At 47.8% G+C, this 14,043-nt stretch overlaps 1 protein-coding gene across 1 annotated transcript; it reads right to left on the bottom strand.

Moving 5' to 3' along the window:
- Positions 1 to 332: 332 nt before the first annotated feature.
- On the bottom strand, positions 333 to 12,297 carry UPK3BL2 (uroplakin 3B like 2). The gene is made up of 6 exons (XM_067472252.1): positions 11,738 to 12,297; positions 8,401 to 8,550; positions 4,276 to 4,510; positions 2,725 to 2,801; positions 2,220 to 2,349; positions 333 to 870 (listed from the first exon to the last, which is right to left on the bottom strand). The coding sequence occupies exons 1-6, from the start codon at positions 11,796 to 11,798 to the stop codon at positions 765 to 767; spliced, it is 759 nt and encodes a 252-aa protein (XP_067328353.1). The 5' UTR covers positions 11,799 to 12,297; the 3' UTR covers positions 333 to 764.
- Between the last annotated feature and the right edge of the window lie 1,746 nt (positions 12,298 to 14,043).

Below are 14,043 nucleotides of genomic sequence, written 5' to 3'. Positions count from 1 at the left end.
GCTGCCTATGTGACTTGGGTCATGTCCACAATGCAGGAAGCTCCCCGAACCCCATGCAAATTGTGACATGAGGCTGCCCTAAAACCTGAGTGAGTTAACACAGAAACATACAGACTGCAGAACCATTCCAATGTGCATGTAAGATTGTTTTTCCAACAGCTTTGCCTGTTTTCCAATGGAACCTTGTGCTCTGAACCAGTTGGGTGTGTATTGAATCCAAACAGAACCCTTTCTGCAACACAGTGCAGAGAAGACCAATGGAAGGTTTCTCCGCTCCAACTGTGTTGCTGTGGTAATCTTCTCTGAAAGAACATGCCAAGACACATATAAGATGAAGACACCATACGTCTTTATTGTTCGGAATGCACTACAGCCTGTCTCTATAGGCCTGGCTTCAATATCATAAATCACGTGTGGAGCTTGCCCCTTTCCACATCCCAGAGCCCACTTCCCCCCACCTCGGGGCAATTTTGACAATGGAAATGGCCAAAGCGGGATCGAACCACACTGGCTGTGAGAGCTCTGACTGTGAGAGCTGTTCAGCAGTGGAACTCTCTGCCCCAGAGTGTGGTGGAGGCTCCTTCTTTGGAAGCTTTTAAACAGAGGCTGGATGGCCATCTGTTGGGGGTGCTTTAAATGCGATTTTCCTGCTTCTTGGCAGAAAGGGGTTGGACTGGATGGCCCACGAGGTCTCTTCCAACTCTAGGATTCTAGGATTCTATGGTCTCGCAGCGGAGGTGGATGCTCTTCAGCAGAGGTGTGCCTCACAGCTTCTGGCCCGGCTGGTCATAGATGTGGTGTGTGGTGTAGCGTGTGATGGTGGCCGATTCCCGGAGGGTGACCACGCCGTCCTTGCTGCAGGCGTCGGTGCTGCATGGAAGAAAGGAAGGAAGGAGGGAAGAGGAAGTGGAGAACAAGTCAGGACTGGGAGGCTGCAGAGAAGACCCACCCTGGAACTAAGCTCTGGCAGGATGCCCAAAATGGAGGCCCTCCTTCAGGAATAAGCCCTAGTTACAGTTCCTTGAAAAGCCAAAGTGGAAAAGAAGGATTTGTGAGGATGCTCAAAATATAAGACCCTCCAGCACAGCTGGTTAATCACCAGCAGCAATAGATCTCTGCCTGCTATAGCCCGCTTATTCTTGAAGGAGGAGTCTTATATTTTGAGCATATAAGACCCTCCTTCAAGAATAACCAGCTGTGCTACAGCCTGGCTTATTCTTGAAGGGGGGTCTTAAATTTTGAGCATATAAGAGCCTCCTTCAAGAATAACCAGCTGTGCGAGAGCTTGGCTTATTCTTGAAAGAAAGTCTCATATTTTGAGCATATAAGACCCTCCTTCAAGAATAACCAGCTGTGCTACAGCCCGGCTTATTCTTCAAGGGGGGGTCTTATATTTTGAGCATATAAGACCCTCCTTCAAGAATAACCAGCTGTGCTACAGCCCGGATTATTCTTGAAGGGGGGTCTAATATTTTGAGCATATAAGACTCTCCTTCAAGAATAACCAGCTGTGCTACAGCCCAGCTTATTCTTGAAGGAGGGTCTTATATTTTGAGCATATAAGATCCTCCTTCAAGAATAACCAGCTGTGCTTGTTATTCTTGAAGGGGGGGGTCTAATATCTAGAGCATATAAGACCCTCCTTCAAGAATAAGCCGGGCTGTAGCACAGCTGGTTATTCTTGAAGGAGAGTCTTATATGCTCAAAAAACCAATACGAACAAGGAAGAATATGATCAAAATGACATGGCGTCCTAGTGGATGAAGCGACAGCACTTCCCTGTGGCCGTAATCGAGCGCAACCTCCAGGCACCACAGTTGGAAAATGCCAAAATATCTCGGACATTAGAGCAGCTCCCTCCCTATTAGCTTTTCGGAAAAGAGTCAAAACACGACCTCCCCTAAAAATAAGCCCTATTGTATCTGAATCTAAGGCCCTGCCTCCTTTTCGGTGAAACGGAGTGACGATAATGTGAGAGCGCCGTCTCTCAAGGCATTTCCTGGGTCCTCCACCAGCCCAATGCTTTGGAGCGCTTCCTTCCACCACAAAAGGAGCTGGAGGACCAGCTGGGAAGCCCTAGCGAGGCCACCGTCCCTTTGGCATTCCCTTGCACGGGTCTATGGCACACTTCCTTTGGCAGTGCTTCCTTTCAATCAGGTTTTGCTATCTACTTATCCTGGGTGCCACGCTTCTGCGCCTCACTTGGGCCCCAAACGTACTATTTGTAGATCAGGGCAGCGATGAGGGCGGCCAGCAAGATGGCGAAGAGGATGGAGAGGATGGAGGCGATGGCGATGGTCGAGTCGCTCCTCCGTCCCGGAGACACGTCGATGGTTTCTGGGCTCCGTGCTGCCAAGCAAAAGCAGAGAATCGTTGTTGTTGTTGTTGTTGTTATTATGTGTATTTACACCCTGCTTTTTCCCTCCAGAAGGAGATGCAAAGGCTTGACTCTTCCAAGCGGTGAACACAGACCCACCTGCAAGGAAGACCCCTCCAAGAATCCCTAGGCCGGCCAATGCGGTTCTATGGGCAGCTTCCAATGGAACTTGGCTGCCAAGCTGCACCGCAGGACCAGGAAAGGCCCAGAAAGGTGTTTCCAGAGAAGACATAACCCTTCACCAAGAAACCCTAGCCATTCAGGAGGGACAGCTGCCCACATAGATAGGCCTCCTCCGCGGCGGTTCCAGTGCTGGACCGCGTCCCTTCGGCTGTTCCCATTATTACCTTGGACCAGGGTGATGTCGTCTGACCACGCCGACTCCGCCGTCACCCCGTCGGGATTCACGGCCAGGAACTTGACCCTAAGCGGAGAGAGGCATCGCCAACACAGTTACGTGCTGTCAGTGCGGATCCCAAACCTGCAGCTTCTCTGACTCCAGGCACTGCTGCCTCAGTCCTCCAGCGCTATTCCACGTGCACTCGTTTCAGTAAGGTTCACTGTGATCAACGGTTTTAACATTTCCACAGAATCCAGGAACATATTCCCTGCTTATATGCTGGTTGTACTAAAGTACAATCTAATCACATGTGCAGCTATACATACATATATATACACACACACACATCACATCACATACATATACATACATATATATATATATATATATATATATATATATATATATGCATGTCCCCCTAGGGGTGAGAAAAGTGGTATACAAATACTGTATACACACACACACACACACACACACACACACACATGTACACACATAGACATATAAAACACACACAGATATACACACATACACACACTTATATGCACACATACAGATAACTCATATATATACACATACATACACACACACACACATGTACATATACACACATATATAGGCACATATATGTACACACATACACACAGATATACACACCCATGTATGCACACACACATATATGCACACATATATATGCACATATACAGACACACTCATATATACACATGCACACACACGCACATATATATATATATATGCACATATACATACACACATATAAATGCACACACATATATGCACACATACAAATATATGCACACACATATATGCACACATACAGACACATTCATATATACACACATACACATATATAAACACATATATACACACATACACATATATACATACACATATACACACATATATACAAACATACTTATATATACACATTCACACATATATACAAACATACATATGTATACACACACACATATATATGCACAACACAAATACACATATATACAAACACATATACAGTATATACACATATACATATATATACACACATACACACACACACATATATATATATAAACATATATGCACATACACACACACACACACACACATATATATGTTAAGTATGTTAGTTTCTAGCACAAAGGCCTGGTGGATCTGAACGAAACTTGGCAGACAGGCCCTTCATGACCCAACTGAAAGTAAACATGGGCTTCGAATACAAAGGCAGCCCCCAAAGTGTGCTAGAGGCTCCTTCTTTGGATGGGACTTGATCTGCACATCTACAGTGGATGGACTAGATGGCCCCTGGGATCCCTTCCAAGGTGTGGCTCACGTTACCCCCCCCCCCCCCCAGGTTCAGTCACGCCACTTCAGTTGGGACTGCTACCCCATTTCCTTAAACATAAGGCAGGGTCTTATATCCCTTTCTGCTCCCAAAGGTGTGTTAGGCCTTATTTTCGGGGTGGGTCTTCTTTTGGGGGGGAGCAGGGCCATGGAGTTCCAAGTGCAGTTCAGACAAGCAAGGGAGACTCCTTACCGGTAGGGTCCCGGTCCAGGGAGGGGCCCGTTGCAGTCTGGCCGTGCAGGGTCGGTGATGCACTGGACCTCGTTGCCCACCCGCAGGACGGTCAGCTGCCCGCCTGCTCCTGCGGCTGGATCCGGGCACGGATAGCCGTCTAGGGCTGTGCTCAGTGTCATGTAAAAGCCGTTCTTCTCCAAGGACTGGAAAGGCAACTCGCTCGGGGAACGGGGCCGGGTGAAGTTGCTGACGGCTGCGGAGGAAGCAGGGCAAGGTCACGCTCTGTCCTGGAGGCCACAAAAGGATCTGAACAACAAGATGCCCTTCTGGCATAATATAAACAAGAGGTTGGGGGGCCACGGTGGCGCAGTGAGTTAAACAACTGATCTGCTGCTAAACTTGCTGAATGAAAAGTCGGCGGTTCGAATCCAGTGAGCGGGGTGAGCATGTTTTCGAACTGCTTCTGTCAACCTAGCAGTTTGAAAACATGCAAAAAAGTGAGTAGATCAATAGCAGGAAGGTAATGGTGCTCCATGCAGTCATGCTGGTCGCATGACCTTGGAGGCGTCTATGGACAATGCTGGCTCTTCGGCTTCGAAATGGGGATGAGCACCAGAGTCCCCGAGTTGGACACGACTGGACTTCACGTCAGGGGAAAACCTTTACTTAACAGTAGGATACTATAATTTCTAAATCATGGGATGCCCATTCGGCATCATCTAAACTAGGCAAAATTTGGCCTCTATAGGTCATGAAAGGATCTGAATGACGGGATGCCCTTTTGGCACCACATTAACAAGAGGTGCCATAAACCGTGGCATGTCCTTATGGCATAATCTAAACTAGGTATGGGTGAACTTTGGCCGATAGGCTGTTAGGAATTGTGGGAGTTAAGGTCCAAAACATCTGGGGGTGTTTAGTCTCGGAGCTGGGCCACTGAACAAAGAATCTCATTTGGCATGTTTGATCACATCACACTGGGGGGCGGAAAGGCCCTCGAAAAGCCTTTGCCCCTCTGAAACTGTTTACATTCAAGATTGTACACAGCAAACAATCCACCCCTCAGCCTTTTTGATTGTGTCTTATCTGATGGCAACAGGAAAACCCGGATTAAGTAATCATTATTTATCGCCCACCCATCAAAGGACAATAGACTGGGCATCCTTTTGCAGGCCGGAGTCTCGGACTCAGGATTCCCCAAGGCATGAAATCCATTAATCCAGGGGTCCCCAAACTTTGAATAGAGGGCCGGGTCACAGTCCCGCAAACTGTTGGAGGGCTGGATTATAATTTAAAAAAAATATATGAATGAATTCCTATGCATTCTGCACATATATTATTTGCAGTGCAATCCTCCCCCCCCAAAATCAAAAAACAAAAACCCACACTTCTATATAAATAAAAATGTAATGTTCATTCGTGGGATTCACAGAACTCAAAAACCACTGGACGAATTGACACCAATTTTGGACACAAGACACCTAACAACCCAATGTATGTCCTTCACACAAAAAAATGATTTTGCTATTTGGGAGTTGTAGGTAAAAGGTAGTCCCCTGACATTAAGTCCAGTCATGTCTGACTCTGGGGTGTGGTGCTCATCTCCATTTCTAAGCCGAAGAGCCAGCGTTGTCCGTAGACACTTCCAAGGTCATGTGGCCAGCATGACTGCATGGAGCGCCGTTACCTTCCCGCCGGAGCAGTACCTATTGATCTACTCACATTTGCATGTTTTCGAACTGCTAGGTTGGCAGAAGCTAGGGCTGACAGTGGAAGCTCACGCCACTCCCCGGAATCGAACCTGTGACCTTTCGATCAACAAGCTCAGCAGCTCAGTGCTTTAACCCACTGCGCAACCGGGGGCTCGGATTTATAGTTCAACTACAATCACAGAGCATTTTGAACCCCACCAACGATGGAATTGAACCAAACTTGGCACACAGTTCTCCCATGACCAACTGAAAATACTGGAAGGGTTTGGTGGGCAGTGTCCTTTTGTTTTGGAGTTGTAGTTCACCTACATTCAGAGATCATTGTGGACTCAAACAATGCTGGATCTGGATCAAACTTAGCACAAATACTCAATATGCCCAAATTTGAACACTGGTGAAGTTTGGGGAAAATAGAATCTTGACATTGGGGAGTTGTAGTTGCTGGGATGTATAGTTCAACTACAATCAAAGAGCATTCTGAACCCCATCAATGATGGAATTGAACCAAACTTGGCACACAGAACTCACATGACCAACAGAAAATACTGGAAGGGTTTGGTGGGCAGTGTCCTTTGGTTTTGGAGTTGTAGTTCACCTACATTCAGAGATCATTGTGGACTCAAACAATGCTGGATCTGGATCAAACTTAGCACAAATACTCAATATGCCCAAATTTGAACACTGGTGAAGTTTGGGGAAAATAGAATCTTGACATTGGGGAGTTGTAGTTGCTGGGATGTATAGTTCAACTACAATCAAAGAGCATTCTGAACCCCATCAATGATGGAATTGAACCAAACTTGGCACACAGAACTCACATGACCAACAGAAAATACTGGAAGGGTTTGGTGGGCAGTGTCCTTTGGTTTTGGAGTTGTAGTTCACCTGCCTCCATAAATCACTGTGGACTCAATGATAGATCTGGACCAAACTTGGCACTGATACTCAATATGTCCAAATGTGAACACTGGTGGCGTTTGGGGGTTGTATTTGCTGGGATTTATAGTTCAATCAAAGAGCATTCTGAATGCCACCAATGATGGAATTGAACCAGTCTTGGTACATAGAACTCCTATGAACAACAGAAAATACTGGGTTTAGTGGGCATTGACCTTGAGGTTTGGAGTTGTAGTTCACCTGCCTTCACCACGCCGGCGTTCCCTGGCCACGCCCACCCTGCGCCGCTCCGTCAATTGCGGACACCCTCTGCTCCGGCCGCTCTGCTGTGCAGAGGACCCACCTGGGAGGCTTCTCCCTCCCACACAGGCAGAGCGGCCGGAACAGAGGGTGTCCCCAATTGGCGGAGCGGCGCCGGGTGAGCGTGGCCAGGCCAGGCCAGGCTGCACAAGCCGGAGAAATGCCCTCGGCGGGCCGCATACGGCCCACGCGCGGTAATTTGGGAACCCCTGCATTAATCCATCCATGAACCCATTGTTTCTTCCTCGTCCCGCCTCCCTTCTCCTGATTCGATAGAGCGCTGAGGCGGTAGGAGCTCTCTCATTGGTTCCTGCGCAGCGGAGAAGCTCTGTGATTGGCTCAGACGCAGGGCAGGCAATCAGACCCCCTCCTAGCTGTTATCGCGTCAGCCAATCACCTGCAAGCCAGGCGGAGGGCGGGAATTTTGAAACGTCTAAGCCTGTAAACCCTATAAAAATGTCTCTGATCTTTGTAATGGTATGCTCTGTAGGCGAATGATTGCTACGTTGCATCCTTTTCAGTTGAATCGCTAATAAAAACACCTCGGTGCCGCTTCTTCAACTTTGGTGAGATTTATTTTGAATTATTTTAATTTAATAAAATGGCTGAAATCAGGCTTCTCTAGCTCGCCAAAGTAGCGATCCTTCTTTGGTGGGGTCTCAGGGTCCCTCCTCTTGGGGACAACCCTCCTAAAGTTCCTATCGACTTCGGGGGGGGGGGGGGGGCGAAGTTGGTCCATGCCTGCTCTAAACTATGGGATGCCCATTCAGCATCATGTAAACCATCGGGTGACGTAATCTAAACGATGGGATGCCCATTCAAGATCACCTAAACAAGGGGGTACCCATTCGGCATAATGAAAATGATGGGATACCATAATCTAAATGATAAAATACGCATTCAGCATCATGTAAACAATGGAATGGCCATTCAGCATCATGTAAACAATAGGAGGCCATAATCTAAACAATGGAATGGCCATTCGGTACCATTATTTTTGAAGTACAGGTTATATTTTGATCATCCTCAGAAAAACCACGCTCAGGCTTATTATTATTATTATTATTATTATTATTATTATTATTAATAATAATAATTTATTTACAGTGTTTATATTCCGCCCTTCTCACCCCGCAGGGGACTCAGGGCAGATTACAATGTACACATATATGGCAAATATTCAATGCCAAATACACAACACATACAGACAGACAGTTGTGGGCAAGTCACGTACCATTGCTGCGGGCGACCAGCAGCCAGATCCTATCCGTGTCATTGACAACGTCATTGAAAACGCAGCGCGGCTGGTCCAGGGTGAAGGTGGAGGCGGTGAGCTTCCCTCCCAGATTCTCAGAAGCCAAGTGCGGGGTGTAAGCCAAAGACACTGGAGAAAAGGCAAAAGCCCAACAGAATTCATAGACACACATAGACACACAATTTGGGGCATACACACATAAATACACATATAGACATGTACAGATCCCGTTCGCATGGACTGTTCCAAGCCAGGTCTGCTTCGTAACCTCGTTGGATACAGAATCATAGAATCATAGAGTTGGGGGAGAGTGCATGGGACATCTAGTCCAACCCCATTATGCCAGGCAGGGAAAACACCGTCAAAGCTCTCCTGAGAGATGGCCACTAGACATGTGCAATCCATGGTTCTAAATGGTTCTAAGGTACTTACAAAACTAAAGTTCCGGTGGTGAAAACTAGGGGGCGCTGGTGCTTTGCTTGTACAGTGTTGCTAAAGTTCTGGTGGTGAAAATTTCAGAACTTTAACAAAACTTTTAAAATTTCTTTATAAATGGCAGTTCCTAATTGGTTCTGTCATAAAAATCATCAATAATGAAATTTTGAAAGTTTTGTTAGAGTTCCGAAATTTTCACCACCAGAACTTTAGCAACACTGTAGAAGCAAAGCACCAGCGCCCCCTAGTTTTCACTACCAGAATTTTAGTTTTGTAAGTACTTTAGAACCATGGATTGCACATGCCTAATGGCCACCCAACCTCTGTTTCAAAACCCCCAAGGATGGAGCTTCCACCAAACTCTGAGGCAGAGAGTTCCACTGCTGAACAGCTCTTCTTGTTGAAATGCATTGTGTTAGTTTTGACCATTCAGCTCCCTAATCTTCCTCATGTTCAGGTGGAATCTCCTTCCCTGCCATTTGAACCCATGACTCCATTGAGTCCGAGTGTCCTGCTTCCTCTTCCTCGTGACACCCTTCACCATATGTCTACATGGCTCTTCTCATGCTTCCTCTCCGCCTTCTCTTCTGAGGCTAGACAGGCCCAGTTCTTTGAGGCGCTCCTCCTCAGAAGGATTCTCCGTGGTCTCCAGACCTTGGATCCATTGAGTCACCTTCTTCCTCTGGACTCTTTCCAGCTTAGAGTCCATCTCTCTCTTGAAGTGCTGGGCTAGAATGGGACACGGTGTGGTTCCAGGTAAAGAGGCCTGACCAAAGCCAAACAGAGAAGCACCAAGACTTCCCTTGATCTGGACACTTGATTCCAAGCTAGAATGTGGCAATTGAAATGATCAAGGGTCTGGAGAACAAGCCCTATGAGGAGCGGCTTAAAGAGCTGGGCATGTTTAGCCTGCAGAAGAGAAGGCTGAGAGGAGACACAATGGCTATGTATAAATATGTGAGACAAAGTCATAGAGAGCTTGTTTTCTGCTGCCCTGGAGACTAGGACGCAATGGAGCAATGGTTTCAAACTACAAGACAGAAAGGAGATTCCATCTGAACATTAGGAAGAACTGCCTGACTGTGAGAGCTGTTCAGCAGTGGAACTCTCTGCCCCAGAGTGTGGTGGAGGCTCCTTCTTTGGAGGCTTTGAAGCAGAGGATGGAATCTCTGACCCTCCCCAAGGTGTTGTGTTTCCTCACCATCCATTTCTGGTGGGAGACCTTGACATCGATGGTGCAACTCCAGGCAAAGAGAAAGATGTTCAGAACGATGCCTGGTCCTCTTTCTCTATGACACATCTTTCCAAATGTTCTCCACCTTTGACATGACCTCCCCATAGCCTTGCCCTGTCATAGGGAGGAGGGAGTCATGGGGAGGTCATAGGAAGTCATAAGTCATTGCCCTGAGACTAGGACACATAACAATGGTTTCAAATGACAAGAAAGGAGATTCCACTGAACATTAGGAAGAACCTGATTGTGAGAGCTGTTCAGCAGTGGAACTCTCTGCCCCGGAGTGTGGTGGAGGCTCCTTCTTTGGAGGCTTTTAAACAGAGGCTGGATGGTCATCTGTCAGAGGTGCTTTGAATACGATTGTCCTGCTTCTTGGCAGAATGGCTTTGGACTGAATGACCCACCAGCTCTCTTCCAACTCTAGGATTCTATGAATGTTGATCTGATGGGGATTGTATACCTAGAACACTCTGCTGGGCTGCGTTTCAGAACAACTCGATTTCCTTCATGTCCCAACGTGTCTCAATCCAGGCCTCGAGTTTCTGGATTTTCTCTCCCGTCCGAGTGAACTGCTGGCATTTGTGGTAGGTGTCGCTCACTAGATGTCCTGCCCAGAAGAGGAACGCCCCACAGGAATACCCCACAGCCTGTCCTACTCCATATGTGGTGGGGGTTCTTGTGGTGGAGGCTCCTTGGGCTCCTTGAGGTGCAGGCTCCTTCTTTGGAGGTTCCTTGTGGTGGAGACTCCTTGTGGTGGAGGCTCCTTCTTTGGAGGCTCCTTATGGAGAAGGCTCCTTGTTTGGAGGTTCCTTGTGGTGCAGGTCCTTGTGGTGGAGGCTCCTTCTTTGGAGGCTCCTTATGGTGGAGACTCCTTCTTTGGAGGTTCCTTGTGGTGCAGGGCTTTGTGGTGGAGGCTCCTTGTGGTGGAGGCTCCCTCTTTGGAGGTTCCTTGTGTTGGAGGCTCCTTGTGGTGGAGGCTCCTTCTTTGGAGGCTCCTTGTGGTGGAGGTCCTTGTGGTGGAGGCTTCTTGTGGTGAAGGCTCCTTCTTCGGAGGCTCCTTATGGTAGAGGCTCCTTCTTTGGAGGTTCCTTGTGGTGTAGGTCCTTGTGGTGGAGGCTCCTTCTTTGGAGGCTCCCTCTTTGGAGGTTCCTTGTGTTGGAGACTCCTTGTGGTGGAGGCTCCTTGTGGTGGAGGCTCTTTCCTTGGAGGCTCCTTGTGGTGTGGGCTCCTTGTGGTGTAGGTCCTTGTGGTGGAACATACTTGTGGTGGAGGCTCCATCTTTGGAGGCTCCTTGTGCTGGAAGCTCCTTTTTTGGAGGTTCCTTGTGATGGAGGCTCCTTGTTTGGAGGCTTTTAAACAGACGCTGGATGGCCATCTGTCAGGGGTGCTTTGAACACAATTGTCCTGCTTCTTGGCAGAATGGGGTTGGACTGGATGGCCCACCAGATCCCTTCCAACTCTAGGATTCTGATTCTATGATTCTACATCCAGACGACTCAGCTGTCTGGCTGGGAATTGGAAGAGGAGGATGAGGCAAGCAGGGCCATCCAACCCAACCCCAATCCCACTGCAAGTCAAGCCAAACTGCATCCCTTCTACAGTTTAGATGCCCCTCTGGGTTCTACCAAAAGGCAAAGGTGTACATACCTGTCTCAGCTCCGGCCTTGAGCGCCAGGCCCAGCAAGAGGAGCACGGAGAGCCCCATCATCCCTGCGTCCTGCGTCCCGTCCGAATGAGGTGCGGAAGCCTCTCCCCGTCAATGCCTTGGGGCCTCACCCATTTTCCGGACACCTATTCATCCTTTCTTCCCCTCCCTTTCCTTTTCATTTCCCTCCACCCTCTATTGAGGGGCAAAACTGAGAACAGGTCTGGCCCGTTTGGGGATCAGTGGAGCGTGAGCCAGGGCACCCGAGGCAGGGCGGGAGCCAGAAAAGGCATGCCTGGGGTGGCATTCCTGTGGCGGTGCTTTGGTCCCTTCCAACTCTAGGATGATGATGATGATGATGATGATGATGATGATGATAATAATAATGCCAGTCAAAGTGGTCCCAGTGCTGATCGGCATACTGGGTGCAGTGCCTAAAGACCTTGGTCTGCACTTAAACACAATCGACGCTGACAAAATTACCATCTGCCGGCTGCAGGCCACCTTACTTGGGAAGTGTCCGACTCTGCTGTGGATTCATCTTGAGTGTCTGCTGTGGACTCATCTTGTGTTTCAAATAATAATAATAATAATAATAATAATAATAATAATAATAAATTCTATCTTCCTGCCTGATAGAAGGGGTCAGACTGGTCACACACTCTCAGCCTTGATTTTTGGGGGTCCGATGAAATGGATTTTTAATTGAGTCTGTGTGGCCATCTGTCGGGAGGGATCAGATTGTGTTGAACGGGATGGCCATTGGAGTCCCTTCCAACTCTAGGATGATAATGATAATGATAATATAGTAATTCTATCTTCCTTTATAGCAGAAGGGGGTCAGACTGGGTGGCCTTTAGGGGTCCCATTTATGTTTCTACGATATGGCTTTTTAGCTGAGTCTGGGTGGCCATCTGTCGGATGACGACGATGATGATATAGTAATTCTATCTTTCCGTCTGGCAGAAGGGGGTTAAACTAGATGGCCTTTAGATGGGTCTCTCCTAATTCTAGGATGATAATATTGATGTAATTATATCTTCCTGTCTGGCAGAAGGAGGTTGGACTTTGGGGTACCATCCAACTCTGGGATGATGATGATGATCATCATCATCATCACCATCATCATCACCATTATAGAATCATAGAATCCTGGAAGAGTTGGAAGAGACCATCTCTTTGAACGATTTCAACAAGGGATCCTGTCAGGTCCGCTGGATTTGTACCAGGCACTATGCTTGGAAGGCAATCACATTCAGCTACAATGGCGACGAGTCTACAATGGTTCTGCAAACCTGGGTTTGAACTTTCATTTGGCCATTTTGGTCCAGTCACACACTCTCAGCCTTGGATAAAGGAAGGGCAAAATGCTGTTTTTACATATTATGTGTGTCATTTCTTCTTCATTCTTCCTGCTCACGTTTCCTGTCATAGAATCATAGAGTTGGAAGAGTCCTCATGGGCCATCCAGTCTAACGCCATTCTGCCAAGAAGCAGGAAAATTGAATTCAAAGCACCATCGAGCCTCTGTTTCAAAGCCTCCAAAGAAGGAGCCTCCACCATACTCTGGGGCAGAGAGTTCCACTGCTGAACAGCTGTGGCTATTGGACTCATGCGGCTATTGAACTTGTACAGCTACTGAACTCCTGCAGCTAATGCAGGTGGACAGACTTCTCCCCACCTTGGATTCTTCCCTTAGTCACCACGGTGGGCACTCCCTTGGTGCTGCAGCCGCACCCAGAAAGAAAAGGCTTCTTCCTTTCTGGCTCTGGCCCACCGAAACCGCAGCCACGCCCGGCCTTGTGCGCGCCTTGCCGCAGGCACACTATCAAGGCGGCCCTCTTGGCAGAGGAAACCCCAAAGGGAGGCTTGCAGAGAAAGAAGGAATCTATTTCAGACAAATCTGGGTTTGTAAAGCAAAGCAAGGGGTGGCCGACTTTCTAGCAGCGTGGAAAGCTGCCCAAATAGCAGAGTAGCTATTTGGGCGAAAGGACCTTCTACACCGAAAGAGCACGACCTCCTCCTCCTCCTCCGATCTCTACTACTGGGCAGACCAGCAGCTTTCCAAGCTCACCTCTTATCTTCTCTTCCCATTCCAAGCCAACCTTCTGCCACTAGGACAGGCAAAGTTCTCAAAGAGACAGGAAATCTTGAGAAAGTCCCAAAGAGTCACGAATAGTGTGACTGTGGCCACCTGTCATAGGGATTTCTGCACTTGTAATCTATCATTGTATCTTTTATTTACTCAGGAATTCTTGGGGTATTTAGTAGATCTCTCTGCGTATTTTGATGTGTTTTAGAGGCAGAT

This window comes from Anolis sagrei, chromosome 11 (assembly GCF_037176765.1).
Source record: "Anolis sagrei isolate rAnoSag1 chromosome 11, rAnoSag1.mat, whole genome shotgun sequence".
Classification (NCBI taxonomy): domain Eukaryota; kingdom Metazoa; phylum Chordata; class Lepidosauria; order Squamata; family Dactyloidae; genus Anolis; species Anolis sagrei.
This window is presented reverse-complemented; position numbering and strand designations above follow the sequence as displayed.